Below are 27065 nucleotides of genomic sequence, written 5' to 3' on the forward strand. Positions count from 1 at the left end.
GCATAGTGGCTCACCCCTGTAATCCCAGTGCCTTGGGAGGCCGAGGCAGGAGCATAACTTGAAGCCAGGAGTTGGAAACCAGCCTGGGCAACAAAGCAAGAGCCTGTCTCTAGCTGACCCCCCACCCCTCCCCCTGAAAAATGGCCAGGAATGGTGGCATGTGCCTGTAATCCCAGCTACTTGGGAGGCCGACATGGGAGGATCACTTTAGCTCAGGAATTCAACGCTGCAGTGAGCTATGATCATGCCACTGTACTCCAGCCTGGGTGACAGAGTGAGACCCAGTCTTTAAAAAGAAAAGCAAGGAAAAATGCGTCTCTTCTATATATCTTAACTGGGTAAATGGAAAATAGAGTTGGAAGCATTTCCTCCTCTGTACTGCCACAGCCTCTCTCAAATTTGAAATTGCAGGGCTGGGAAGAATTTTGTGTCTGACCCTCTACTTCCCTATGGGCAAGGACTAAATCATTCATCCTTATGTCCTCATCACCTAGACCATCCCTGGCACAGTGTATTTAAAGCATGTTTGCTGAAGGATGGGACGAAGGGATAAATAAAGTGTAAAAAACAGACTGAGAGGAGATCTGAGTTTAAGCACTACTGGTCAAAAGCTAGCTGGATATATCTGGCAGGTGTTGACAGTCATACAAAGAAGTGGATTAACTAGACTCAGGCATTCATTGATTTCCCCCAACAATCCTTTATTGTGTATCCTCTATGTGCTAGGCACTGTGCTCATGGCTTGGAGTTTAGCAATGACCAAGTTCCTGCCCTCTTGATGGTCCCACTAAGGTTTCATTTTGTTCCAGTTCTGCTGAAGATTAGGTTATTCTCATACCAATTATTTGAATGGAATTTGTCCAGTAGTGGATTTCAAAATAACTCAATGCAAATGCCAGTCAACGTTAGAAATCAAAACAGACAAAAAATTTGTTTGGAAAAAAAAAAAACCAACCACCTGCATGCCAAAACTTGAAAAAATTCTGAGCTATGTAAGGCAAAACACTAGCTTTCAGAAAAAATAAGAGAGACTGCAGACCGTATGTTTCATATTTACAATGTTTTCATTGAGGCAATGAATACAAACTATTCTATAAGAGCTATTTATTTGCTCTTATTTATGACAAGCTTAGCTTAAAAAAAGATACACAAATAAATCGTTAGCCGCACTGTCTCATGCAACTCATTTCAATGCATTCAGCAACAGTCAACCTCTGAATAAATCACCGAGAGCTCAATTTTCAACCTTGATGTTATCTTTAGCATATTAAAATATATTGTACCTCAGACCAATGTAATAAAACAGTAATGGCAGAAGCTTTTAGTGTAACATATTATAATGAGAAAATAAGGAAAAATAGCCATTTTCCTTATTATATTACAGACTAGAATCCTATTAAAATAAATGTCATCATTATATTTGATTACATAGGTCAAAACGTGTCTTCCAAAACCCAGCAAAAGCCCAAGGATATAGCTGCTGGTCCAGTATTTTCCAACAAGTGTCATGGGGGCAAAGGTGGGAGGCTCCTTATCTTAGAAAAGGCTATGAAGTACTTGAGCACCATTTCAAAAGCATAACTTATTATTCTTTAATGACTGCCTTGACTGCACTCACCAGGAGCGTAGCTGCTGGGAAGGCTAAGCAAAGAGAAGCTTTCTCGACAGCTTCTTATGGCTAAAGCTGGTATTTTCCTTTCAAAAATAAATGCAATCAAGAAATGAATTATCTGATAAGAGAAAAAGTAAGCAAAAGATAAGTGTCTCTTCAACCCGCTATGTACAAATGTGGATTATGTCACAGCTCTGCTTTCTCCGCCCAAGGTTTAGAGCAGGCAGTGACATCTTCTTTCTGATGCAACTGAAATGATCTTAAGATAGAGGCTGCATTTCAGCAAAAGTACCAGACCTCGAAAGAAGACAGGGCATACCTAGCATCATTTGGAAGTAAGTAAACCAGTGCTGATGGTTTATGTTCTAATAAAATAAAATTGTCCCTAAGAATCACACACAAGAAGGGAAAGCACATTTTAAAAGTTCTTCCCGTCATAATTAATTTAACATTTGTTCAACAATTAATAAGAACCTACTAAGCGCCAGGCTCTTCTAGAAGATCAGAATGCATCAAAGAGCAAAGTCCACACTCTCATGAAGCTTACTTTTGGTGAAAGACATGGGCAATCAACAATAAATACAGTCATGCACCACATAATGATGTTTAGGTCAACAATGGACCACATATTCAATGGTAGTCCCATAAGATTATAACAGCATATTTTTACTGTACCTTTTCTATATTTAGATATGTTTAGATACAAAAATACCATTATGTTACAACCACTAACACCTACAGTATCCAGTACAGTAACTGCTGTCCAGGTTGGTCACCTAGGAGCAATCAGCTATGCCACATAGCCTAGGTGTGTAGTAAGCTATAGACTTAGACTTAGGTCTGTCTAAGTACATACACTATGATGTTCACACGACAATGAAGTTGCCTAATGGTGCATTTCTCAAAATGAATCTCAGTTTTTAAATGATAAATGACTGTATATAAAAACTATGCAAGTTTATAAATGACTCTGCACTTGCTTAGCCTAGTTTGTTGTTGTTGTTTTTTTTTTTGGTTAGTGCCACTAAAAAGAGAGAGAGAGAGAAAACTAAATAACACAAATCCCTAAGAGATGCTGTCATGGTCCCTCCAAACACACTTCTGAGGCTCGTTTGTGGGGCCTGTAAGTGGAAAGTGGAATATTTACTCTGCAGCCTCCCCCAAACAGACTTTATGATTCAAGTGAGTGCTTCATGATCTCCCTCATCATGTATATGACAGAATTTACACAACTCCTGAGGCTGCTAGAGGTGAGGTGACAGGCACTGGAGCTCTGGACACCCAGGAGCAAAGGGAGCAATATCTCTGCTACCCATACCCATCCTCAGGTCCTGTCTTGGGAGGCACAGCCCTAAGCTGACCACATGGTGCAGAGACGGCCAGAGACCCTTGCTGGAGAGTACAGTTTCTCACCAGGGCCTTGAGGCTGGGATGCAGCTCCTGAGGGTAAGCCATGTGCCCTGATACTGTGCTCACCCTGCCCTCTGGGAGAAGCCGGTGGCTCCTGCACAGCCCTGGTTCCAGGGGGCGTAATACAGTCAGGTGAAACGGCTTACTGGAATCCAACCAACTGGACTTCTAAATGAAAACTCCTGTTTTCCAGAGGAGATAGGCCAGTGGGTATCAAACATTTATTTCAAGAAGGCAATTTTCAGGTAGGATGAAACCACTCAGTCTCTGCTTAAAAACACTCTTAAGTTTCACTTAAATTGTATTTTGAAAAGCTCTTTTAACAAAATAGTTAAAAGCTCTTTTAAACAAAATAGTCCACTGAAGGCAGACTGTGAAAACTAGTAGTAGCTGGCAACCTGAACTACTATGACACGTACTTCTGTATTTAGCCATCATATAATACAACATTTAAACCAGTAGCTTGCATCTAAGATTCTGGGAAGAAGCAGCTTTCTCTCTGAGAGAGTGGATATGATTAGCCTCCCGACATGATACCCCTCTGGGTAGAAATGAAGTATGTGGCTTTCTTCCTAATTCGCTTTATGGACTTAAAAGGGCAGAGAAGCAGGGAGCAGGAAACAAAAGAGAAGATGCTTTTCTCTTCCAATGCGGTGCTTCCTCAAGAAATCAGCCAAGAACTATTCAGAGGCTAAAGGAGAAACAAGCCCGGGGATCTCTATGGACGTGGGTGGTTGTGGTACCTAAAGAAGAAATCTCTGTCATTAAACCAGAGGAGGAAAGAACGACGGTGCAGAAAACCACACTGATTAATACTCAAGTGAGAAAGGAACTAAGGTAGTAAATCATACCCTAAAGCATCTTTCCTCAAAAGTTTATTGTAGTTCCTGCTTTCCTTAAATCCCGTTGGCTGTATATGTGTGTGTAGGGCGGGTGTGGAGGGGAGTATCATTTCTAAAAAAGGGGACATGTAGAAGGACGCTGCAAACCACACTGAAGACAAGAGCCAAGTTCATAACCTGGAGGCACAAAACTGGGCCATTTGCACCATCTTCTAGCAGCACTGATTAATTATAGACTCAGTTTTTAAATAGCACACGGACCTCACAAAAGCTAAGGTGAAACCCTCAACATATGAAGAGCCAGCAAAGGGGATTCCCCGAAGTGAATGCCTAATTCATTCAATCACTTCTGCTTCCTATAGTTACAGCCTTGTTCCATGAAGTACTGCCCAATATTTTAATACTGAATAAAGAAAGCCAAAAATTGAAACTGCTGACACATTTTTATGATTATTCCACAAACATACTAATTTTAGAAATGCCTGAATGTACAATTAACTGATATTTAACTTAACTGACGAACTTGCCATTAATTAATATTAATGGCAAGTTTATCTGGTCTCTAAAAACTATAGACGTAAGTCTGTAGACTTGGATCCAGCTGTCCTTTACCCTTTATAGCGTTAGTTACACGTCCGTCTGCCCCCGATAAAAAAGAAAAAGTTAATCTGAGATTTAGAATCCTTATAGTTCTAGTTAGTAGGTTTAAGTATTTTAGTTAGGAGAGAATGTTGAATTTCATCAAATGCCAGATCAGACTTTGTAATAAACCATCTGCCTGGATGTTGCTTTTTGTTTTCCCCTCGATTTTTTCCATCAGCGCTGCTCTTTCTTTTCCCTACTGATGTACATACACATGCTCCAGGCTCTCCAGCTTAAAAATAAAGACAACTAGGTTCCTGTGTCCCCAGCCCTTGATGGTCAAGCTTTTGTTCTGTTTTGTTTTGCTTTGTTTTAAAAAAAGAAAAGAAAAAAAAAAAAAGACAGAGTCTTGCTCTGTCGCCCAGGCTGGAGTGCAGTGGTGTGATCTCAGCTCACTGCAACCTCTGCCTCCCAGGTTCAAGTGATTCTCCTCCCTCAGCCTCTTGAGTAGCTGGGACTACAGGCACATGCCACCACATCCATATTTTTGTATTTTTAGTAGAAATGGGGTTTCACCATGTTGGCCAGGCTGGTCTTGAACTCCTGACCTCAAGTGATCCACCCACCTCAGACTCCCAAAGTGCTGGGATTACAGGTGTGAGACACTACGCCCAACCAAACAGAGTAAAACAGTCAAAAGCTTTTTGAATCTACTTCTTTTAATTGCACTTAATATACAGTTGTCCAAAGAATACTTCTTATGACTTTCTCTCTGGAGCACTGAATCTCTGGGGGATGATCTTAGACAAGTCTCTTAGTGTCTCGTCCCAGAAGAGAGATGCTCACAGTAACCTACCCCATAGGGTCTCTGTGAGGACTAAGTGAGTAAATGTGTGTAATTCCGGTAACAGTGCCTGACACATAGCAAGGCTCTAGAAGTGGCAGCTATGATGATTATTGTGACTGTTACTGTTGAAATACTGACCTCTTCTGGTTTTCCTAACACCATTATCTCCCAGTTTTCTTCTGACTTCTGGGCCCTTTGCAAATTTCCTTGGCGAGCTCCTCATTCTTTATTAGTCCCTTAGATGTTAAGACTCCAAGCACTCCACCCTCAGCCCTGTTCCCCTATACACTTCCCCCTGGTTGTCGTCACCCACATCCATGGTTTCAGCTACCACCGCATGTCCACGACTCCCAGCTGTTCCCTCTAATGCAGACCCCCTGCTGAGCTCTGGAGTCTGTGCAAAGTGCACGTAGACATCCAAACGCACAGTGAAGGCTACATAAAGCTGCGCTCACTATCTCTCCAAGCTCAGTTATGCATTCAATAAATACCAGTATTTTCTGAGCACCACTCTGCACCAGGCATGCTCCTGCTACGGAACGAACAGGACCTGCCTCTTTTCCATGCATCCTCACTGTCAGGCCTCCATTGACTCTGGCCTCTTTTCTTTTCAGTTACAGCAAAAAGTATAAATAAGAAAATAAAAAGTATCTGTAATTCTAATTCCAGAGGTCATCTAGAAATGTATTTGCTTTGCTTTGCATATTTTTTACATAATTGAGAACATATTACATATATATTTTTGAAAGCCACTTGTTTATCATAAGCATTACAAATTCCCAGATAATTTTTTTTAAGAAACAGGGTCTGGTTCTATTGCCCAGTTTGGAGTGCAGTGGTGCAATCATAGTTCACTGAAGCCTTGACCTCCTGGGATCAAGCCATCCTTAATGGAGGACTCAGCCTCCTGAGTAACTGGAATTATAGGCACAAGCTACCAGGCCCAGCTAATTTCATTTATTTATTTTTGTACAGATGGGGTCTTACTATGTTGCCCAGGCTGGCCTCGAACTCCTGGGCTCATGTGATCCTCCGGGCTCACGTGATCCTCCTGCCTCAGTCTCCCAAGGATTACAGGCATGAGCCACTGCACCTGGTCAGAACATAATTCTCAGCAGCTAATAATATTCCATTATATGGATGTGCCATAACTTTCTCATGGGAATGGTTCTCTCTTGCCTTTGAAATATCAAGTCTGTTTTAGTTTTTTACCTGTTGTAAATAATGAGTGTGAAGGACAAATATACCAAAACATTAACTCTTTGGGTGACAGGACTGTGAGGAATTTCATTTTCTTCTATTAATTACACCTATTTTTTTTAACTTTCTACTATGAGTCCATATTGCTATAATCAGGGGCTGGGGGAGGGAGGCAAAAAGAGAAGTCCACTATTTAAAACATAATAATATGAAACAAAACAATGTTGCTATATTAACTATGAAAATAATGTTTGTTGATTAAAATATGCTGATTTCCCTAGAATGAATTCCTTTAGAAAATAACCATTGGAGGCTGGGCACGGTGGCTCACACCTGTAATCCCAGCACTTTGGGAGTCCAAGGCAAGAGAAATGCTTAAGCTCCGGAATTTGAGACCAGCCTGGGCAACATAGCAAGACCCTGTCTCTATTTTTTATTTTATTTTACTTTTTGAGATGGAGTCTCACTCTGTCACCTGGTTGGAGTGCAATGGCACAATCTCAGCTCACTGCAACCTCTGCCGCCCAGGTTCAAGTGATTCTCCTGCCTTAGCCTCCTGAGTAGCTGGGATTACAGGCACCCATCACCACGCCCGGCTATTTTCTGTATTTTAAGTAGAGACAGGGTTTTGTAATGTTGGCCAGGCTGGTCTCGAACCCCTGACCTCAGGTGATCTGCTTGCCTTGGCTTCCCAAAGTGCTGGGATTACAGGCGTGAGCCACTGTCCCCAGCCTAGTTTTTAAATACATAAAATTTTATTAAAAAAAAAAACCATTAGATGTTTTTGATACACACTGTCAAAGTTCCAGAAAATGCCTACCAATATACACTTTCTTCAGTGTAAATAAGGTGTCCATTTTCCACCAGCTTAGTTAGATTTGGGTAAGTTGTAAACTCTTTGTTAGTGTGGTAGGCAAAAAATTGTAATCTTGCAGTTACTAAATTTGCATTTTTAAACCACCAACAATTTTTTTTTCATATTTGAATTAGCCATTATACCTGAGAGACTTCGGAGTGGAGTGGCTAACAGTTAAAGTGCTTGGGTTCAATTTGCAGCTGTGCAACTTATTTGTGTAACTGTGCCTCAATTTCAACACCCATAGAATGGGGCTAAAAGCACATATCTCAACTGTTGCCGTGAGGACTGAATGAATCAATCAATAAATGCAGGACTCTTAGGAAAGGGGTTGGCACATGTTACTCACTCAGTAAATGTCAGCAATGTCGTGGCTACCAGTGATTTTCCTTTTCTGTACATTCTATGTTCCTGTCCTCTGCCTATTTGTTTATGTATTTATTGAGAGACAAAAGAGAGAAGGAGGGGAATGGGGGGGTGGGGAGAACGGGGGGAGGGAGAGAGGGAGAGAGGGAGGGAGAGAGAGAGAGAGAGAGAGAGAGAAAGAGAGAGAGATGGTCTCCTTGTGTTGCCCAGGCTGGTGTTGAACTCCTGGGCTCAAGTGAGTCTCCTGTCTCGGCCTGCCAGAGTGCTGGGATTACAGGTATGAGCCACCATAGCTGATCCTCTGCCCATTTCTTTATTAGGGTTTTTGTTTTAATGCTACCAAACTTAAAAGTATATATATATTTATTTAAACACTATAGATATTAAACTTTGCCTAGCACATATGTTGTAAACATCAAACATCTTTCTCATTATGTTTGCTTTAAATATTAATACTTTTTACTAGATAGAAGTTTTACATTTTTATATAGTCAAGTCCATCTGCATATTCTTTCATTGCTTTGATGGTTATGATGTCCTTGACCATCCAAAGATCAGATAAATAATTATACATAATCTCTCCTCTAGCTTTTTTTTTTTTTTGACAGACCGAGTCTCGCTCTGTCGCCCAGGCTGGAGTGCAGTGGTGCGATCTCAGCTCACTGCAAGCTCCGCCTCCCAGGTTCAAGTGATTCTCCTGCCTCAGCCTCCCGAGTAGCTGGGGCTACAGGTGTGTGCCACCACGCCCAGCTAATTTTTGTATTTTTAGTAGAGACGGGGTTTCACCATGTTAGCCAGGATGGTCTCAATCTCCTGACCTCGTGATCTGCCTGCCTCGGCCTCCCAAAGTGCTGGGATTACAGGCGTGAGCCACCGCACCCCACCTCTCCTCTAGCTTTTTAAGTGTTTTTGTGTGTCTGTTTTTTGGTAATCAAGTCTTTAATCTACCTGGAGTTTCTGCTGTAGTTACCCAGGTATGTAACATGCTTCCTCATGCAGTCATGCTTGTGAATATGCTGCTCCCCTCTGCCTAGAATGTTTTCATTTCAACTTCTTACGAGCTCTCAAGGCATACTGTCCAAAATACTATGCAACATTTGTTGATTTGTCAGTGAACTTGACAGCCCAGCAAGAGCTATGTCTTCTTCCCTTTTGGTTGCTGATGTTTAGCAGAATGTAGAGTGTGGTATCCCAATCAATAAGGTTAAAGTAAAGAGGTAAAAAATGAACGACATGACTCTTCGCATCTTCCTTTATCCTCCAGTTTGGCATCAGGTAAGTGCATATACACAAACACACATGTGAGTGATGGTGCCACCTCCCTCACCACCATCTGGCACTTGGTTCTCTCACCTACTGCTGAATCAGTTGGTGTTCCCTCGGTCTCTCCTGGGTCAGAGCCCAGGAGAACGGGTTTTGTATCCTGCCCATCAGCCAGGATTCTGGCTCTGCAGGCCCGAGTAAAAGACAATTCATTATCTGCTCACTTATTACCTAGCCAAACAGAGTCCTAACAACTGAAAGGATATCTAATATACGGTAACTGCTGCCTAAGTATCTATCAGTCAAAATATGCCCAAGATTACTCATGACACTACTTTTTAAATTGCAAAATATTGGAAACAACCTATACACCCATAGATAGGAAAGCAGGTAAGCAAACTATACACATGCATGCAACGGAGTAGAGTGCAGCTGTCAAAGAAAAGAAATCTCTATGAAGTCATTTCCAGGATATACTGGAAAAATCAAAATGCAAAAGACTACCTATAGTATGCTACGTTTTGTGTTAGAAAGGAGGAGAAATTAGAAAAATGCACATCTATCTGCTCATTTGTACACAAAGAAACACAGGAAGGATAAATTACAAGCTAATGAGATTGGAGACCTGCAGGAAAGGATGAGGGAATGGGAATGGGTAGAGAGGGCACATTCACTGAGAATACCCTTTAATACAGTTTCCACTTTTAAAATCATGTTAATGTTTTACATTCTAATTTAAAAAGGTAACAAGTATAAAATAAAAAACAAACAGAAACAAATAAGCCTAATTGTATTCCAATGAATACTACAGTAACACTGAAGGGGGAGAAAAACTAACTCAAGTAACATTTAAACACAGTGTTTTGACTAAATACACTTGGGGTAAAGCCAAAAGGAACCATATATAAATATTGACCTCCACTTAAGAGGTTTGTTTTTCACAATGGCATGAGTTAGCAATTCTGAAACTACTTACTGTGTATTCTAGGGTGTAGCACATAAGCATATTGTGGGTAATGGAAGTCAGGGTTCTCACTGTCAGAGAAAGGAATTACATGGGAAGAGGGAAAGACAGAATACAACCGTATGGTGGCGCAGATCTGGAATGGTCTGAACTCATGAAGGGAGTGTGTGTGTACACACATATGTGTTTATAACACCCATATGTATATGTGCACATACATGGATATAAATATGCATGCTATCCTAGCTCTGTCCTCTGAGAGGGCTAGAAGCAGTGACACCCAAGCAGCAATGGACACATTTAAGTGATCAGAACTTGGTTTCCTCCATTTTTTTTTTTTTTTAACAGATGAAGTCTTGCTTTTTCACCCAGACTGGAGTGCAGTGGTGCAATCTCAGCTTGGTGCAATCTCAGCTCACTGCAACCTCCACCTCCCGGGTTCAAGCAATTCTCTGCCTCAGCCTCCCAAGTAGCTGGGACTACAGGCGCCCGCCACCAAGCCCGGTTCATTTTTGTGTTTTTTTGTAGAGACAGGGTTTCACCATGTTGGCCAGGCTGGTCTTGAACTCCTGGCCTCAAGAGATCCGCCTGTCTCGGCCTCCCAAAGTGCTGGGATTACAGGCATGAGCCACCGCACCCAGCCCAGATCCTGGTTCCTAACTACTGTTCTCCACCATAAGGAACCAAGGCTTGGGAGAAATGGATGATTCCAGGACTGGCTTAAGAAAAGGATAAGCTAAATCTGGAACATCATGCTGTGGCAGAAAGGAAGGAAGAATCCACAGGATGGAAGCATGTGGAAAAGGCACAAGAACCCACTTGAAACATTTGCTGCTAAATAAATCCAGGACAATTTGATGTTTGGGGAACATCAAAATCAATCATGGTAATGACAGGTTATAACCTATAGAATAAAATTAAAACCCATAATTATACCAAAAAATTAAATAAATGGGGAAGAAGAAACAATTCTTCCTTCTAGAATGCCAATTAGTAAGTTGTAGAAAGAATGGAATTAGAAAATTACCATTTGGTAATTATCATAGTAATAATTATTTTACATAAGAGCCATAAGTGAATGGTAAAACTAGGAAGTGAAAATTGGATGAGAATTGATATTTATATAATCCCAAAGTATCTTCTCACCAGATGCTTACTGATTACAAAGCGAAAAATGGTAATTTCACAGTGAAGAAGCCTGGCAGTTACCACCTTAACCCAGTGATGAGACAAATGTATTATCATATGATCCTGATGAAATGCACTGGGAAGGACATACGGTCACTTCTATGGTATTCCTGCCAAAAAATGTACAGCCTAAGTCTAATCGTGAGGAAACATCAGATAAGCCCAAATTGAGGCACACCGTACAAAATAAATGGCCTGTATGCTTAAAAAATATCAAAATCATGGAAAACACGAAGCAAAGCAAAACAAAACAAAAAGCAGGTACTATTCCAGATTAAAGGAGGCCCCAGGGACATAATTACATACTCCATGTCATCCTGGAGTAGGAGATTTTTCTTTTCCTCCAGAAAGAACATCAGTATAATCTCGCAAAATTTAAAATTTGAACAATGTGCATAAATTACTTTAATATCTTGATTTTAATAATTTGTATTGTGGCTATATATGAGAGCATCTTTGTAGAAAAACTGCAATATTTAGGGGTAAAGGTGAAACACATCTTCAACTTACTCTCAAATGATTCTGAAAAGAAAATATGAGAGAGAAGAGAAACAAAGGGAGAGATTGAGAATAATAGAGCAGAAAACAGATGTGATAAAATGTGAACATGTGCAACAATGTACGGGAAATTTTGGTATTATTCTTAGAGCTTTTCTCTAAGCCTGAAATTATTTCAAAATTAAAGAAAAAAATAGTGAGATGGATAAGGCATTGCTGGGCAGCCCCAGCAGCAGAAGCAGTCCAGGGCTTGGGAGGGAGCACTCTGGGCCCCCAGTGCTCAGCAGTGGCTGGGAGAAGAAGAGCTCCTTGCCTTGACGGTGTGAGGCTCTGAAGTAGGAACTGCAAATGTTTTGTGGGCAAGGGAGTTCTCTGAAGTTCTGAACTGTCTGGTGGGGATGGAGGGAGAGAGAGATAGAAAGACTTTACAGACAGAGACGGGGAAGACTTTCAAATTTTCTGACTGAGAAAGGGAATCCTAGAATCCAAGAGGAAGGAATGCGTTCTCAACCAATCCATGATAGTCACTCTCTCCTCCACCCATTCCAATTGTGGGCAAAGAGTCATAAAACCCACTAGGGAGTTTATAAGCAGATTGGGAGTTGGTGCCCTTTACTCACTCTGGCCAAACTCTGCAAATGGCCTCCTGGGGAGCCTTGCTCTGACAAATCCCAGAGAAGCTGGTCTAGGAAGTGACATACAAATGACTTATTCTGCAAGCAGCACATGGTCCCATGGATGACCATTCCACCTCACTCTGCTGCCCTGAAGAACAGTGTTCAAAGCCCTGCATTTGCAGTTCTTTATACAGACAGTCCTTGGCTTACAATGGTTCAACTTTACTATGGTATGATCAGTAAAAACCATACTCGATCGTTTCCTGGGCTAGTGATATGTGGTACAACACTCTTACATGAGATATTCAACACTTTATTATAAAATTGGCTTTGTGTTGGATGATTCTGCCCAACTGTAGGGTAATGTAAGTGTTCTGAGCACATTTAAAGTCCAGGCTAAGCTATGACGGTTGGTAGATTAGGTGTATTAAATGTATTTTTAATTTATGATATTTTCACTTTATGATGGGTTTATCAGCCCACAGCCCCATTGTAAGTCTAGGAGCGTGTATACACACACAGTGCATCACATTCCACCCATGTCTGTGATCAAGTGTGCAAGTGGGCGGCTATATCTTTCTCCCTGCTCATATCGTGTTTCAGCTTACTAAACTGGCAATTATAAAGATCTACCTGATTTACAACCTCATTTGACTTACTGAAAATACATCCCTGACCAAAAGGCCCCAGGCTCATGTACCAAATAGAAATAAAATAAATTTAACCATTAAAAAGTCCTTTAAAAAACCAGAGCAGATTTTAGAAAACCTGTAACCCTAGTTAGCTTTCTATCCTGGGCTCCAAATTATGAGATCAAAAATGATCATGAGAGGTCATGTGACTCATCCCTACCTTCAAAGGCTGGATTTCAATCATTCTGGAAAGATATTTATCTACTATTACTTTAAGTAACTTCCAAGAGAAGGTGCTATTAATTTCTTCAGCAGCCTACTCTATCTTCCTTAAAACTTTTATAGCCAAGAAATTCTTTTGGTTTTAAATTGAATTTCTATTGGGTTTACACCAGTTCCCATTTTCTTTGAGCGCTATAAAATTCTCCCCCTAGTTTTCCCTTCTCTGAGGAAATAACACCAATCTCTTCAACTTTATTCAAATCTTTCACTGCACTTCTTAACCCACTCCAGTAGGGGCAATGCTAGGTGTACAGGAAAGAGAAAAGAAAAAACCACACCCTCAGCACTGCTTTGCCTGCTCACATCCTGGTGGACAGCATTCATCATGGTGGCCCGGAGCCACTGAGAAAAGGTTTCAATGTGTTCTGTAGTTTAATAATACAAGGTAGATTCTAGTAACAGTTTTCACTAAAATGGTTAAAAAAAAGACATAGCATTTGAAGATAATGTATTTGCTACCAGATTGTTCTCTTATGTAGAAGGCCTTAGTGCCAGATCATGCTGTACAAATAAGATACTACTGAATTTAGAGCTTGAACTTTTACCTAGTAAGTACCAGTTCCTTTTTAATTTTAGGTAGACAATGATTGTGGACAGCAACCATATCAATTTGGAAATTTAGTTTATATCAATAAAATTTAATTTATATCATCTAATACATATTATTATAAAGGAAACTGTCCTAGTGGATACAGAGAAGTTGGAAGTATGAAACCTCCATCAATAATTATCATAAAAGGGTGAACAGAGTGTAAGTGTGACACCATATAGAATATGGTATAAGATAAAATAAAGGTATGAGATAAAATTCCAGGAGGTGGGATCAAAAAGCAGCGATTCTTGAGCTGGTTCTTAACAATGGGCAGGATTTTGAACAGATGGAGTCTAGGAAAGGACGAGGTGATCATTTCAAGGAAGGGACTGAATAGACAAAAAATACAGGTATAGGACCATGCTCAGACTATTTGAGAAAAAGGAGATTAGTAGATGAAAAAGCCTAAAGGACAGGCTGGAACTAGATGTTGGAAGATGTTAAATATTGAGCTAAGGAGTTTGCCTTATTCTGTAGGCATATAGATATGACCAAACATTTAAGGCTTGAATGGCTGCTATGCATACCAGAAACTATATTTATGAAATACTTATGAATGGTAGCCACACAAAACTAGAGAACAAGATAAATGGTTTTGCCCTCAGAAATGATTACAGCTAGGACTCTATAAAAATAAAAATGGTACACTGCATTTGGTAAGGTGGCCCTCCTTGGGATTACTGGTTTCATGGATAATTAGGTCAGGAAAGTATAGATAAGACTAGGGTAATTAATAAATAACTAAAAATATTATCTAAAAAGAGAAAAATAATCAAAAGTCTTCTTTTAAAAGAATCATATTCTTCAATGTCAATAAATCATATAGATCAGTCCAAAACTGCTATTCAGTTATTTTACACTTTAATCAGACCTTAATCTTTTAATACCTAACAATATAGATTTAGATTCACTGTATTTCTTCATGGTTTTCTGTAAGCACATTTACATTGTGGTTTTTGCATCTGATGTAGCTGATGAAGATTGTGCAAAGTCCTAAATTTTCCTCCTTTCAGTTAATAATCAGATAAACTGCAATCTGGTAATCAAGAAGCACCTGGTTCCTAGCGACAGACTTTTTTTTTTTTTTTTTTTTTTTTTTTTTGAGACAGAGTCTCTCACTCTGTCACCCAGGCTGGAGTGCAGTGGCACCATCTCGGCTCACTGCAACCTCCACCTCCCGGGTTCAAGTGATTCTCCTGCCTCAGCCTCCCTAGTAGCTGGGAGTACAGGTGTGTGCCACCACATCCAGCTAATTTTTGTATTTTTTAGTAGAGATGGGGTTCACCATGTTGGCCAGGATGGTCTCGATCTCTTGATCTTGTGACCCACCTGCCTCTGCCTCCCAAAGTGCTCGGATTACAGGCATAAGCCACCACGCCCGGCCAGTGACAGATTTTTACATGACGAGAAATGACTATTATCATGGGATATCTGGTCATCATGTTATCTAGATATTTTAAATTGATTCTCCAAATGTACCCTTAACACAACATTTACACATCCAGTATAATATAAACAAGGAGAAAAAAAAACGTACCATTTTTAAAAACATTATCCATGTGCATACTTTTATATATTATGCCGGTTTTAACTGAGAAGGTTCAGAAGATATGAGTGTGTATAAGATAAATATTTCTTGGGAAACCTCTAGATACAAACACTGTATTAATTTCCATAATAGAAAAGGGAAATTAACAAAATAAGGTAAGAGTTATTTCTACTAGCAAGGCCCAGGATAAGCTGCCTAGAAAATTATTTTTCTAAATGGAAATATACCTTTTCTGCTTTGTACTGTACAAGATTACAGGCAAAATTTTAGAGAGCTGAAAATCCTTTCAAATAATACTTCCTTTAGCTTTAATCACGAATAATTGCCTCTTTTGGTGCTAATGAGCATGAGCAACACAAAATGGAATGTAATTCTGTCGGTTCATTCAGGGTAATGGCTTTGTGCATGAGGCCTGCTGCCGAGAGATCTAGTCTCAATTTCCTAGAGTACAATCACTGAGCAGCAGTACATTTTTCACTTGAGGAAGATGTTCTAACCTATGTAAATATAAATAGAAAACCCATTATCTATTGATAAAAACAACAATGCAGGTTAAATAAAGTTTTATATTTTACTGTTTCCTGTAACGGCCATCAGCTTCCTGGATCATGAAAGTAAATAAAGTACTTCACTTACTGAAATCAATGAGAAACCGTCCAAATCCTTGCCTTTGGTGCTGGGGCATGATCATTATGCAGGAGACATTATACTTCTGCTGGCAAAGCTTTTCCTGAGGGAAGGAGAAACAGATCAAGTATGTCAGAGCCCTGCTGAAGTGGGCAATTCCCTGCACCTGCCACTGTCCTTGTAAAACTGTCCACTAAAGAAAGCCAATGGGTTAGGTCAGGATCAAGCAGAAAAATCCTACTATATTAATCAATCAAACTATCAACTAACAACAAACCATCGACTCTGACATGCCTCTCAACTACATCTTTATTCTTGAAAGTCAGTGCCATAAAATATGCATAAAGAATCCAAGGAAATATATGAACCAAATAAAACAGAATATAGACAGTATAAAAGAAATGCTTTCCTTGCTCAAATAACTTCAGAGATAGAGAAAATAACATCCCAGGGAGTCACCCAGTGGAGTAAGTTAGGATTTAGCTGGCTATCTTGCTAAATATAATAATAATCTACAACTCTGCAACAGCAATCTGTCTTCTGCCTTTGGGCAAATGTCCCAGTGAAACTAAAACAGTATCTGTGTGGGTAGATGTGCACACATATATTTCTCCTATGAATAAAAAGTCAATGTAAAAAGCTAGAGAAATAATCTGCATTTCAAACCAGGAAAACAAAATAAAATGAAACAAAAAGACAACAACAAGAAATCCTAAAGCCTCCAAACAAAGGTTAGACCAAAATATTACCAACAGTTTGAAACCAGGAGGAAGACTGGGTAGAACATGGTAAGAAACAGCTCTTACAGTTAAAGAAGAATTTGCAACTTTCATGGGATGTGGCATCAGGGCAGTATTTTTTTATTCAGGGTACACAGAAGTTGCCAAAACCTACACAGAGATCTGGAAAAGGCTTTTGAGGTCGTGGATGCTCTGGCCAAATATAAACCACAAATAAGACTGACCACAAATGGTACAGACCACACCAAAGAATTACTTCAGAACACCCAGATCTTTAATGAACCAATTTGAAAGATCACAGGAGATCGTTGTGGAAAAAACCCTACAGGGCAGAACTGAAGATTTCTTTGTGAAAAAGATGTACTCCCAACTTTTGCACATTTGTAGTTGTCTATGGAGCCTCTAAAAAATGAGGAGGAAGCAATGTGTGTCAGTTTTTCTAAGAAGATGAATTGTCCCTCACTGGATGTGCACATCAATGGCGAAGGTTCAAGTAATTCGTCTGTTTTGCAAAGTTAGACAAATGGGTCACTCTCTCTAAAAAGAAATGTACTCTGGGTTAAGAGAATTCATCCTTGATACCACTGCTTTCTTTGTCCAGAACCATTTCCACCTTTTGGAGTTTTTTGAGATCCAATATAGTAGTGATCCTTCTTCCCCTCCGTGCAGCTTAACATGTTACTACAGCTAAATTCTAAGCTATGAATAAAATAACTAATCCTTCTTTCCTTTCTGTTTACAGCCATCTATTATGTGCTTGGAAAGTCATATGCATGTAACAATTTGCAATGAACCTTTCCAGGTCATTCCAGCCCTTCTCTGGCTATCCTTGAACTGTAGTTCTAATAACCTCTAGAATGTGGTTCAAGAATAGCTCCAAAGGGCCAGAGTCCTCTAGAATCCAGCTGACACGTGAGAATACGGTTTAGTTTCATCTAGTCTTTTTTTTTTTTTTTGAGATGGAGTCTTGCTGTTGCCAGGCTGGAGTGCAGTGGCGCAATCTCAGCTCACTGCAACCTCCGCCCCTGGGTTCAAGGGATTCTCCTGTCTCGGCCTCCAGAGTAGCTGGGATTACAGGGTGCCACAATGCCCAGCTAATTTTTGTATTCTTAGTAGAGACGGGGTTTCACCATGTTGGCCAGGATGGTCTCTCGATCTCTTGACCTCGTGATCCGCCCACCTCGGCCTCCCAAAGTGCTGGGATTACAGGCGTGAGCCACCGCACCTGGCCTCATCTAGTCTTTTAACATGCTTATTCTTTAGGTTAATTTTTGTTTCACTATACTGCCAAGGCATATTAGTATTCCAGAATAGTAGGAAATAACAGCAGCTGCTGCCATGCTATAGAAGAAACTATGAGAAAAGTTGAGCTAGTTCTGAGTAAAATGTTGGGTACCCTGGCAGGAAGAGAGGCAGAAATTCAAACTTCAAGAATCACCACCAACTCTACACATGGCTGCTACTCAGCAGCCAACACAAGACCCAGGAGCGGGATGGTCAGTGCAGCACGAGGAAGGTGGGCACCGTTAAGCCTATGTTTAAATCCACAGACAATGAAAGAAACACCATTTTCTAACAGCAAGGGCGCAACCACTATTCTTTTTAAGTTTCTGGAGAAGAATGATCTTGACAAACCTACATAAAAGGTAAGGTGTTTTATTTATTAATCATATAGATTTCCTATTTATTGTTTTATTCAGTGTTAATTCTCTATCATCTTTTGAATTTGTAATGTGCAAATTAACTTTCTTCTTTTTCATTTTAAAGCTTTACCAAATATGTGGATTAAAACACTGAGACAGTTTTCCATGAATGCTGTTACTTATTTTTGTTTACGATCTTTGGGTTGATTCTTAAATTTAGGATAGCTATAGTTTGCAAGTACCTTCACATATATTCTATCTTTTGAAACTTCATTAAAATGGCACTTCTATAAAGCATCCCATTTACATTGTGCAAGAGCAGATTCATTAAAATTCATGTATCACCTAATATAAAAAAGTATCATAAATAAGAGAGTTTGGACCTTCTATCTAAAAGTCTCATAATTATTGTCTCTATTTATGTACCATCCTGGTACATTTAACTATTTCCTAGGTACCTCAGAAAAGTTAAGGTCATTACCTGGTAAACATCTCCAAACTCAGTTTTCCTTTATTGCAAAGGAGTTATTGTTTCTTAGAAGCCTTTGAGCAGAAGAATGTGAGTGAACTGCTCTGAACCAGTGAAAAGGACAAGCTATATCCGTCCCCTCAATATGTCGATTGTTTTCCTCACTCTAACAGCCAGAGATACTTAGGCTTTCTTTGTTCTTGTTTTGTTTTGTTTTGTTCTGTTTTGTTTTTGAGATGGAGTCTCGCTCTGTTGCCAGGCTGGAATGCAGTGGCGCGATCTCGGCTCACTGCAACCTCCGCCTCCCAGGTTCAAGCAATTCTCCTGCCTCAGCCTCCCAAGAAGCTGGGACTACAGGCGTGCACCACCAGGCCCAGCTAATTTCTTGCACTTTTAGTAGAGATGGGGTTTCACCATGTTGGCCAGGATGGTCTCTATCTCTTGACCTCATGATCCGCCCACCCCGGCCTCCCAAAGTCCTGGGATTACAGGCGTAAGCCACTGAGCCCGGCTGATACTTAGGCTTTCTAAAGGTGAGATTGCTTTAGAACTTAAAACCATAGCACAGAGAATAAGAGACAAAAGTGTAAAACCAGTCATTTTATCAGCTTGACTGTCCAAATGCCAGCGTCCTAACTCACTGAGATACTGTTGACCACAGAGGGAAGGCAACAAGGAGAAAGGAGAATTCTCTCTTAAATGCTACACTAAACTGAAACCTTCATGTTGACACCACTTAAAGGGAAAACGGAAATAAGCTAAACACTGAGAAAATCAAAGACGCTAAGTGGTCCACAAAGCAGCAATTAGAGTGTCATCAAGGCGGCACACAGTGCTGAAGTCCTTTACACACTTACTAGGCACCATGTTTTTTGTTTTCATCTTTTAAAATGAGCTCTGAACAAGAACCTGAGCTTTTCAAAAACACATGTCACTTATTCAAATTATAGTAATGAAAAAGCCCTGTTCAAAGAATTGGGCTCTACCAAAAACATTTTGAAAAAGAAAATGAAGGTCATGCTGGCTCTTGTTTTACCTTAGAGAAGTATCCAACCAGATGACAGCCCTTTTCATCATTTTTTGTAAGGACATAAAAAAGGAATGGCTCGACATCATAATACAACGTTTTGTGGTCCAGGAAGAGCTTGGCTAACAAGCAAAGGTTTTGGCAATAAATTTTGCTCATATTCCCATCAACCTAGCAAAAAGAAACAGACAACATTATTTAACATAAAAATACTGCACCATATAAAATTGTTTCTTCTATATGGTATTTCAGAAAGTACATCATTTTATTTCCAAATCCTAAACTGGGAGATTAAAACACTCTATTAAGCAAGTACAGCTTTAACCAGAAAACAGCTGTCACTGGCAAATCAGAATTCCACATTTTCTCTTAAATTAGGGTACATTTAAGGTAGTTAAAATTTCTCTTTAAGCTACCAAAGAAGGGCCAAACCACTAGTAAAGGAGTAATTTTTACTTGTAATTTATTCTGAGCTAAAAATGATCAGGCATGTCCTCTCTATCTGAACCAAATAAATCTGTATTAAGGAAATATAAACAGATCAAAATACTTCTCAAGTAAGTTAAACTTTATGTTGTTTCAAAAGGGTTTCACATAAAACTAAAATAAATGAACTGTATTATTCTGATTCCTCAGAAGTGTGGATTAGCAAAGAGGTTTCCATTTTGGTTTTATCCCAAGCATCATCTTAAATATAATTGGAAAAGATAAAATATCTATGTTGGGAATACTTACAGAGAAAGTGATATGAATTTCAACCTACAATAAGCACTATGATTATAGTCTACTTCTCTTCAAAATAAAAGAATCAAGCTGTGATACTGATGGCTATAGACAGGAGGCTAGGCACAGATGCCAATTTCTTTGATCAAATGTAGTTACTCTTTGAAAATAGAAAACACAGCAGATTCAAGAAGAATTTCCCTAGCACTTTTCTTAAGGGAAATGGATATTTGCTAACCAGAGCTCTGAAACAATGAACTTGACCATTCTCAGGTCTCCTGTGGACCATACGGGTTCTCATCTTGCACAAATTATTTTTAGATTTCATATAACTATTTCCCTCGGATGGAACCTAGGTCCCATACATAGCAACACAATCAAATATGGGCAATGGGCACAGAGGATACAATTCTCCCTTTAATTAAAGGAAGTTTACATGTATTTGAGAGTATGGCCCTTTTGGAAATGGTAGTATATTACAAAAAGGAAAGATGGAGATATACATAACTGTGAACCAGAAAAATACAGAGATGACAGTGCTGAAGAAAATTCTGATCGGTTGTGAAAGGTGTAAGAGGAATAAAGAAAGGGAAGGCCAGAAAATCGTAATGTGTGATTATTCCTCCTTTATTTTATAAGTTTTGTAGGAAACTGCTAGGAGAAAAGTTGCCCAAATGTTATACTCTATTAACTCAGATTCTAGAATAGGGACCTCAGTACTTATCAAATCCAACTCCTTATTCATATTAAGTGAATTTTACATACATGCTTCTGATGTCTCCCCTCTCATCTCTGGATGGTCCAAAAGCACCTGCCCTGAAAGAACAGCCCATTCTTACCATCCTAACAAGACTGATTCCCTTGCCCCTGAGAAGACGTTCCATGGATTTATGAGAGCTTCAATCCCAGTGCTGACTCATGCTGATTTATGAAATAATTACTTAAGGCCAACAATGTGTTTTGAGCTTTGAGAAATAATGTTTTGGTTGGAAGGAAAGATCTAAGGCATCAAGGAAGGAGCCAATAGGAAAGCTGAACTTGTGACATTAGCTAAGCTTCAACTGTGAGCAGCTCTGTCACCTCAGCTGGCTGGGGCTGGCAGGATAGCATACCAACAGGAAGATCAGGCAACGTGTATTCAGCCTTCCTTCTAGCCCACTGGTTCTTACTGGGGGTGATTCTGCCCCCCCAGGGGATGTTTGGCTACGTCTGGAGACATTTTTGGTTGGTACAACTGGAGGGGGTGGTGGTGCTACTGGCATCCAATTAGCAGAGGCCAGAGATGCTGCTAAACATCCTACGCTGTATAGCATAGCCCCTACAACAAAGAACTAACCAGCTTGAAATGTCAAAAGTGCCCAGATTGAGAAACCCTATGCCTAGCCTTTAGTAAGAACTAATATATCACCTAATCTTCCCAGCAACAATACCCTTCTTCCTCCAAGCTTACCGAAAGAGCTGATAGAAAAGAGAAAGCTTTAAAAAAATCATAAGACACAACTGGAGTTTCCCGTGTTCTCTGATCAGTCTTGGGGAAAAACTAGTGGGCCCAGACCTGTCTGAGAAGGAGCCTGGTCCATGTGAGAAACCTACAACCTTCCCTTTATTTAATAGGATGGCAAGACACTGCAGGCCAGAAATAAAGAGAACTGTAAGGCAGAATAATAAGTTTCAGCCTGAACAATTCAGAAAAAGAAAATCCAGAAGTGAAACTATATTCCAGAGAAAGAGGACATCACGTTTGCTGTACAAGGTAGGCTTGTTTCAAGCACCCAGGAATGAGCACCAATGCACACCACAATGGGTCACAGAGGAGAAAAGGCAGCAGACAACAGAAGTGTGCAAGTGGAGGGAAGAGCATAAAGGAGAAACGTGAAAAGCCCTGCAGACAGACAGTAACCTGTGAGAAAGGCATGGTCCCCTCAAGGTGAAACTGACTCAGCTTAACTGAATCGCTGAAACTGACAACAGATACATAATTAAACAATGCAACTATATAGAGGCAAAGGCCTGCTACTAAATCAATTCTGGAAATAGAAAATGTCTTCAAGAAACCCACAATGACAGACATATGGCCACAAGGGGTTCCTGTGAACAGCAGAGTTCTTCAGGGGTGGCCATCTACCCAGATGGGAGGGAGTCCCAACATCTGCTAGGGTCTCACCAAAAGGATTATCCACACTGCCAAGAAGTGGATGGAAACACAGGTGGTTGTGTATTGAGGAGATATGTACAGCTGCTCAATTCCCTGGAAGAGTGAGCACCTGCCAGACATTGGCTGGAGCTGCTGAACAAAGCTCATTTCTCCTGCCAAAGAAAGTGGAATTTACAAAGAGCTGAGGAGATCATAAATTCCTGGTGAATGTATCTAGTGTAGACAGGGATTTTGGGGAAGACAAAAATGTTAATGTGATGAAGTAGGGATTCTTCATCAGTCTAAATGGTTGCTTAATATGGTTAGATAAACATTCCAAAACATGGAGATGTTTTAAAGGGCAGTCTGAATTTCAGTGCCAAAATTAAGTATACTTTGTACCTTCTAAACACAAATCAGCACATAGTCAACAATTAGGAGTACTAGATTTCAAAAAGCTGAATTTTTTTATTTACACGTGCTTACCTCAAATACTGAAAGGTCTTTCCTTCGGTAAATTTCATTTGCTGGAGGATGAAACCATCCACACTTCTTGGAGTGTCTTAGCAAAATATTTTTACTTTTCATATATTTAAGACAGAATTCACACAGGTAAAGCTTTGGTAATCTGTTAAAGTTTAAAAATCACAGAATCTATCAGATAGATTATACTGTTGGGGGGAAGATTAAATATTGTTCAATTTTCTCTACATCATAAAAAGGCTGTATAATAACATTGGAGGCTGGGTGCAATGGCTCACACCTGTAATCCCAGCACTTTGGGAGGCTAAGGCAGGCAGATCACCTGAGATCAGGAGTTTGAGACCAGCCTGGCCAACATGGTGAAACCTCATCACTACTAAAAATACAAAAATTAGCTGGGCATGGTGGCACATGCCTGTGGTCCCAGCTATTTGGGAGGCTGAGGCAGGAAAATCGCTTAAGCCCATGAGGCGGAGGTTGCAGTGAATCGAGATTGCACCACTGCACTCCAGCCTGGGCAACAGAGTGAGACACCGTCAAAAAAAGAAAGAAAGAAAGGAAAGAAAGGAAGAAAGGAAGAAAGGAAGGAAGGAAGGAAGGAAGGAAGGAAGCAAGGAAGAAAGAAAGAGAAAGAAAGAAAGAAAGCCAATAGTAAAGACAGAATGTAAAAACAACCATGCATTATTTTTTAATATAATCCATAATATGTGCTCCCTTTACTTTGTGAACAAATAATTTGTTTCCTTAAAAATATCCTATATAAAGAAAGCTTTACAGATGTGGAACCACCACCCTAAAAAATCAACTTAATAAGGATACCATCCTGTCAAGGGACCAAGCATATTTTTCAAAATTCACATTTACTATCTTATTTCCAATTATATATGGTTAGTGGTTTAGATATAATATCTTACTCAGAAGTGAATTTATTATTTTAAATAATCTGCATACATATGAGGCTGAAAAGTCCTCAAACTTAGTTGTTACCATTTCCACCTCTGGAAGAGGTAACTTTAAAGTTATTATCAGAGATTTATATATGGTCTAAACGCAGTAAATAGCACGGCTGAAAATCAAAAGACCTAATTTGTTTTCTACCAATTCCACTGTTACTTTGAGTAAAAGACAAACACCTCTCTTCCCTGCTGACTTTTTCTCCACCTTAAAAATCAGAACACTTTTTATTTCCATATCTTAATGAACATGGCTGGTATTTATAAGAAAATGTTTAGAAGCACTTGCAAGGTCTTTGGAGTATAAGAATGGGGAGAAAGGTTTTCAAGAGAGAGGCAGACACAGGTGAGACTACTTTCAAATCTTGCACTTATGTACAAATTTTATTCAAATCTTTCAGAGCACATGGCTTATCATTACCTATGCAAATTAAAGCTCATAGTCTTTTAAAATTGTTCAAGAACACACAATCAAATGGTATAAGGAAGGAGAAACCAAAATTCTTGACTCTTACTTTGTCACTTAACTTTTAGAAAACACTTAGCATTTTCTCCAGTTACGTGATTGGCCAGACACTCACATGCTAACGAAAAAAAAACAAGATCTATTCTGTAAGAAAATCAAGTTTATAAATACTGAAAACTTTGCAGACTAAAAAATTTTTGAAGATACTAGTAAAGTGTACCCTGACATACTTTATGGAAGACATCTATTCTCAATGTACCCATTTTGGGATATATTCGTTCACAGCTAATCTTGAGTTCAAGACAAAAAAAAACTTGGATACCATTATTTTCTCCTTTTTATTTTTTATTTTTTGAGATGGGATCTTGGTCTGTCACCTGAGCTGGAGTGCAGTAGTGCGATCTCGGCTTACTGCAACCTCCACCTCCTGGGTTCCAGTGATTCTCCTGCCTCAGCCTCCCGAGTAGCTGGGATTATAGGCATGTCCTATCACGTCTGGCTAATTTTTGCATTTTTAGTAGAGATGGGGTTTTGCCATGTTGGCCAGGCTGGTCTTGCACACCTAACCTCAGGTGATCCACCCACCTTGGCCTCCCAAAGTGATGGGATTACAGGAGTGAGTCACTGGGCCTGGCCTTCTCTTCAAAGTCACAAATGTTCTAAAGTAAAAATTTGGGGAAGGGTCTCTTAAGACTACCCATTCCCACTTACTTTCTCCCATTTTTCCTTCTTTTGCTAAATTTCTATTAAAAACTTGAAAATAAAATGCCAGAAATCAGAGGTAAAACTAACAGGCCTAATTAAAAAATATAAAAGACAACTGGAGAAGAAAGTCTACCCAATAATTCACCATGGCAAATTTCTTTTTTTTTAAATTTGGTTTCATACAAAACCAACATTTCCCCAATTAACCAAGGAAAGAAAGCACAATCTAGAAGCTAAATGGCAAAATTTATAATGCCCATGTAACTAACGAGCATAAGGAATTTACCGAGAACAAGGAATACTATAAAAAGGTGCTGGCAAAAGCAATAGTTTGGGAAGCACTTGGCATTGACTATCAAAATTTATTTCCTAAAATCATCCCTAATTCTTGCTTTAGAATCAAGAATTTTCCTTTCTCACATATGTGACATTCAAGTTATACACCTGCCAGACTTATTCCATTACCTTGCATATTCCTGTGGGTAAGGCGAGGAGTACCAGGTTTGGATTTCATATTTACCAAATTCAATCACAGAAGGGTACCGGCCACAGTCTTCCACCCCACTCTCACACTCTATTTTCTGTCAAATAGAAAGAAAAGGAAAATAATAATATATATACTTCACTTACATTTTGGTTCTTTCACCAGTGACTATCAAAACTTATCAAGATCAGAACACTAATCTTAATTGTGAATTTGCATGGCCTTAAAACACTATAGACCCTTATGAAATAGGTTGGTGCAAAAGTAATTACTGTTTTTATAATTTTCTTTTTTTTTTTGAGACGAAGTCTCGCTCTGTGGCCCAGGCGGGAGTGCAGTGGCGCAATCTCGGCTCACTGCAAGCTCCGCCTCCCGGGTTCACGCCATTCTCCTGCCTCAGCCTCCCGAGTAGCTGGGACTACAGGCGCCCGCCACCACGCCCGGCTAATTTTTTTGTATTTTTAGTAGAGACGGGGTTTCACCGTGTTAGCCAGGATGGTCTCCATCTCCTGACCTCGTGATCCGCCCGCCTCGGCCTCCCAAAGTGCTGGGATTACAAGCGTGAGCCACCGCGCCCGGCCTGTTTTTATAATTTTCAATGGCAAAAACCACAATTACTTTTGCACCAACCTAACATTACCTTTGTGTAAGATTCACAGCAAACGAATACCCTAAGAAACAATATAGCGAAGGAAATAAGTATGGTATAAATACATACAAATGTCGATAGAACTGGATTTAACAATCTGTTGTAACAAATTAGAAATTAGGTGATTATAAATGATGTGGCTATTACACAGGCTTATTTATTACAGATGCTTACAGTTTCCTATTCCTCCACGAGGTAGTATTTATCACAACTGTAATTAAATAATCAATTGTGAAATCTGCAGCTTAGCATTTGTCTCCTCTTATTTCCCTTATTTCCATGTAGTAAGCCACACAAGGTTAAGAACTCTGCCTGCCAGATTCACTGTGGTATCCCTGGTGTCTGGTACAGGACCTGACACAGAACAAGAATATTTCTTGAATAAAAAAAGCCAGTTTTACCATGTTGGAATGAAAAAAACTTTAGAATTAGCAGTATCTTTCAGATAATGGCCTACTGTTCATGTTTACATATGAATGTCAGAAGTAGGCCAAAAAAAGATAATATTTAAGGACTTCGAATCTTTTTTTAAAAGAGGTGGCATCCTGCTGTGTTGCCCAGGCTGGAGTAAAGTGGCCATTCAAGGGCACAATCCCACTACTGATCGACGTAGGAGTTTTGACCTACTCCATTTCCAACCTGGGCTGGTTCAAGGACTTCCA

The 27065-nt window shown here is 39.7% G+C and overlaps 1 protein-coding gene across 12 annotated transcripts in view; it reads right to left on the reverse strand.

Moving 5' to 3' along the window:
- KAT6B (lysine acetyltransferase 6B) overlaps positions 1–27065 on the reverse strand; it is a 207079-nt gene that overhangs the window by 27610 nt on the left and 152404 nt on the right. For all 12 annotated transcript variants that reach the window (XM_055353381.2, XM_055353383.2, XM_055353380.2 and 9 more), the window contains 4 exons: positions 25736–25851; positions 23150–23291; positions 19816–19977; positions 15937–16030 (listed from right to left, as the gene is read on the reverse strand). In XM_055353381.2, coding sequence (XP_055209356.2) covers positions 15937–16030; positions 19816–19977; positions 23150–23291; positions 25736–25851 — 514 coding nt within the window. The remainder of the gene's footprint in view (positions 1–15936; positions 16031–19815; positions 19978–23149; positions 23292–25735; positions 25852–27065) is intronic.

The sequence above is a fragment of the Gorilla gorilla genome, chromosome 8 (assembly GCF_029281585.2).
Source record: "Gorilla gorilla gorilla isolate KB3781 chromosome 8, NHGRI_mGorGor1-v2.1_pri, whole genome shotgun sequence".
NCBI lineage: Eukaryota > Metazoa > Chordata > Mammalia > Primates > Hominidae > Gorilla > Gorilla gorilla.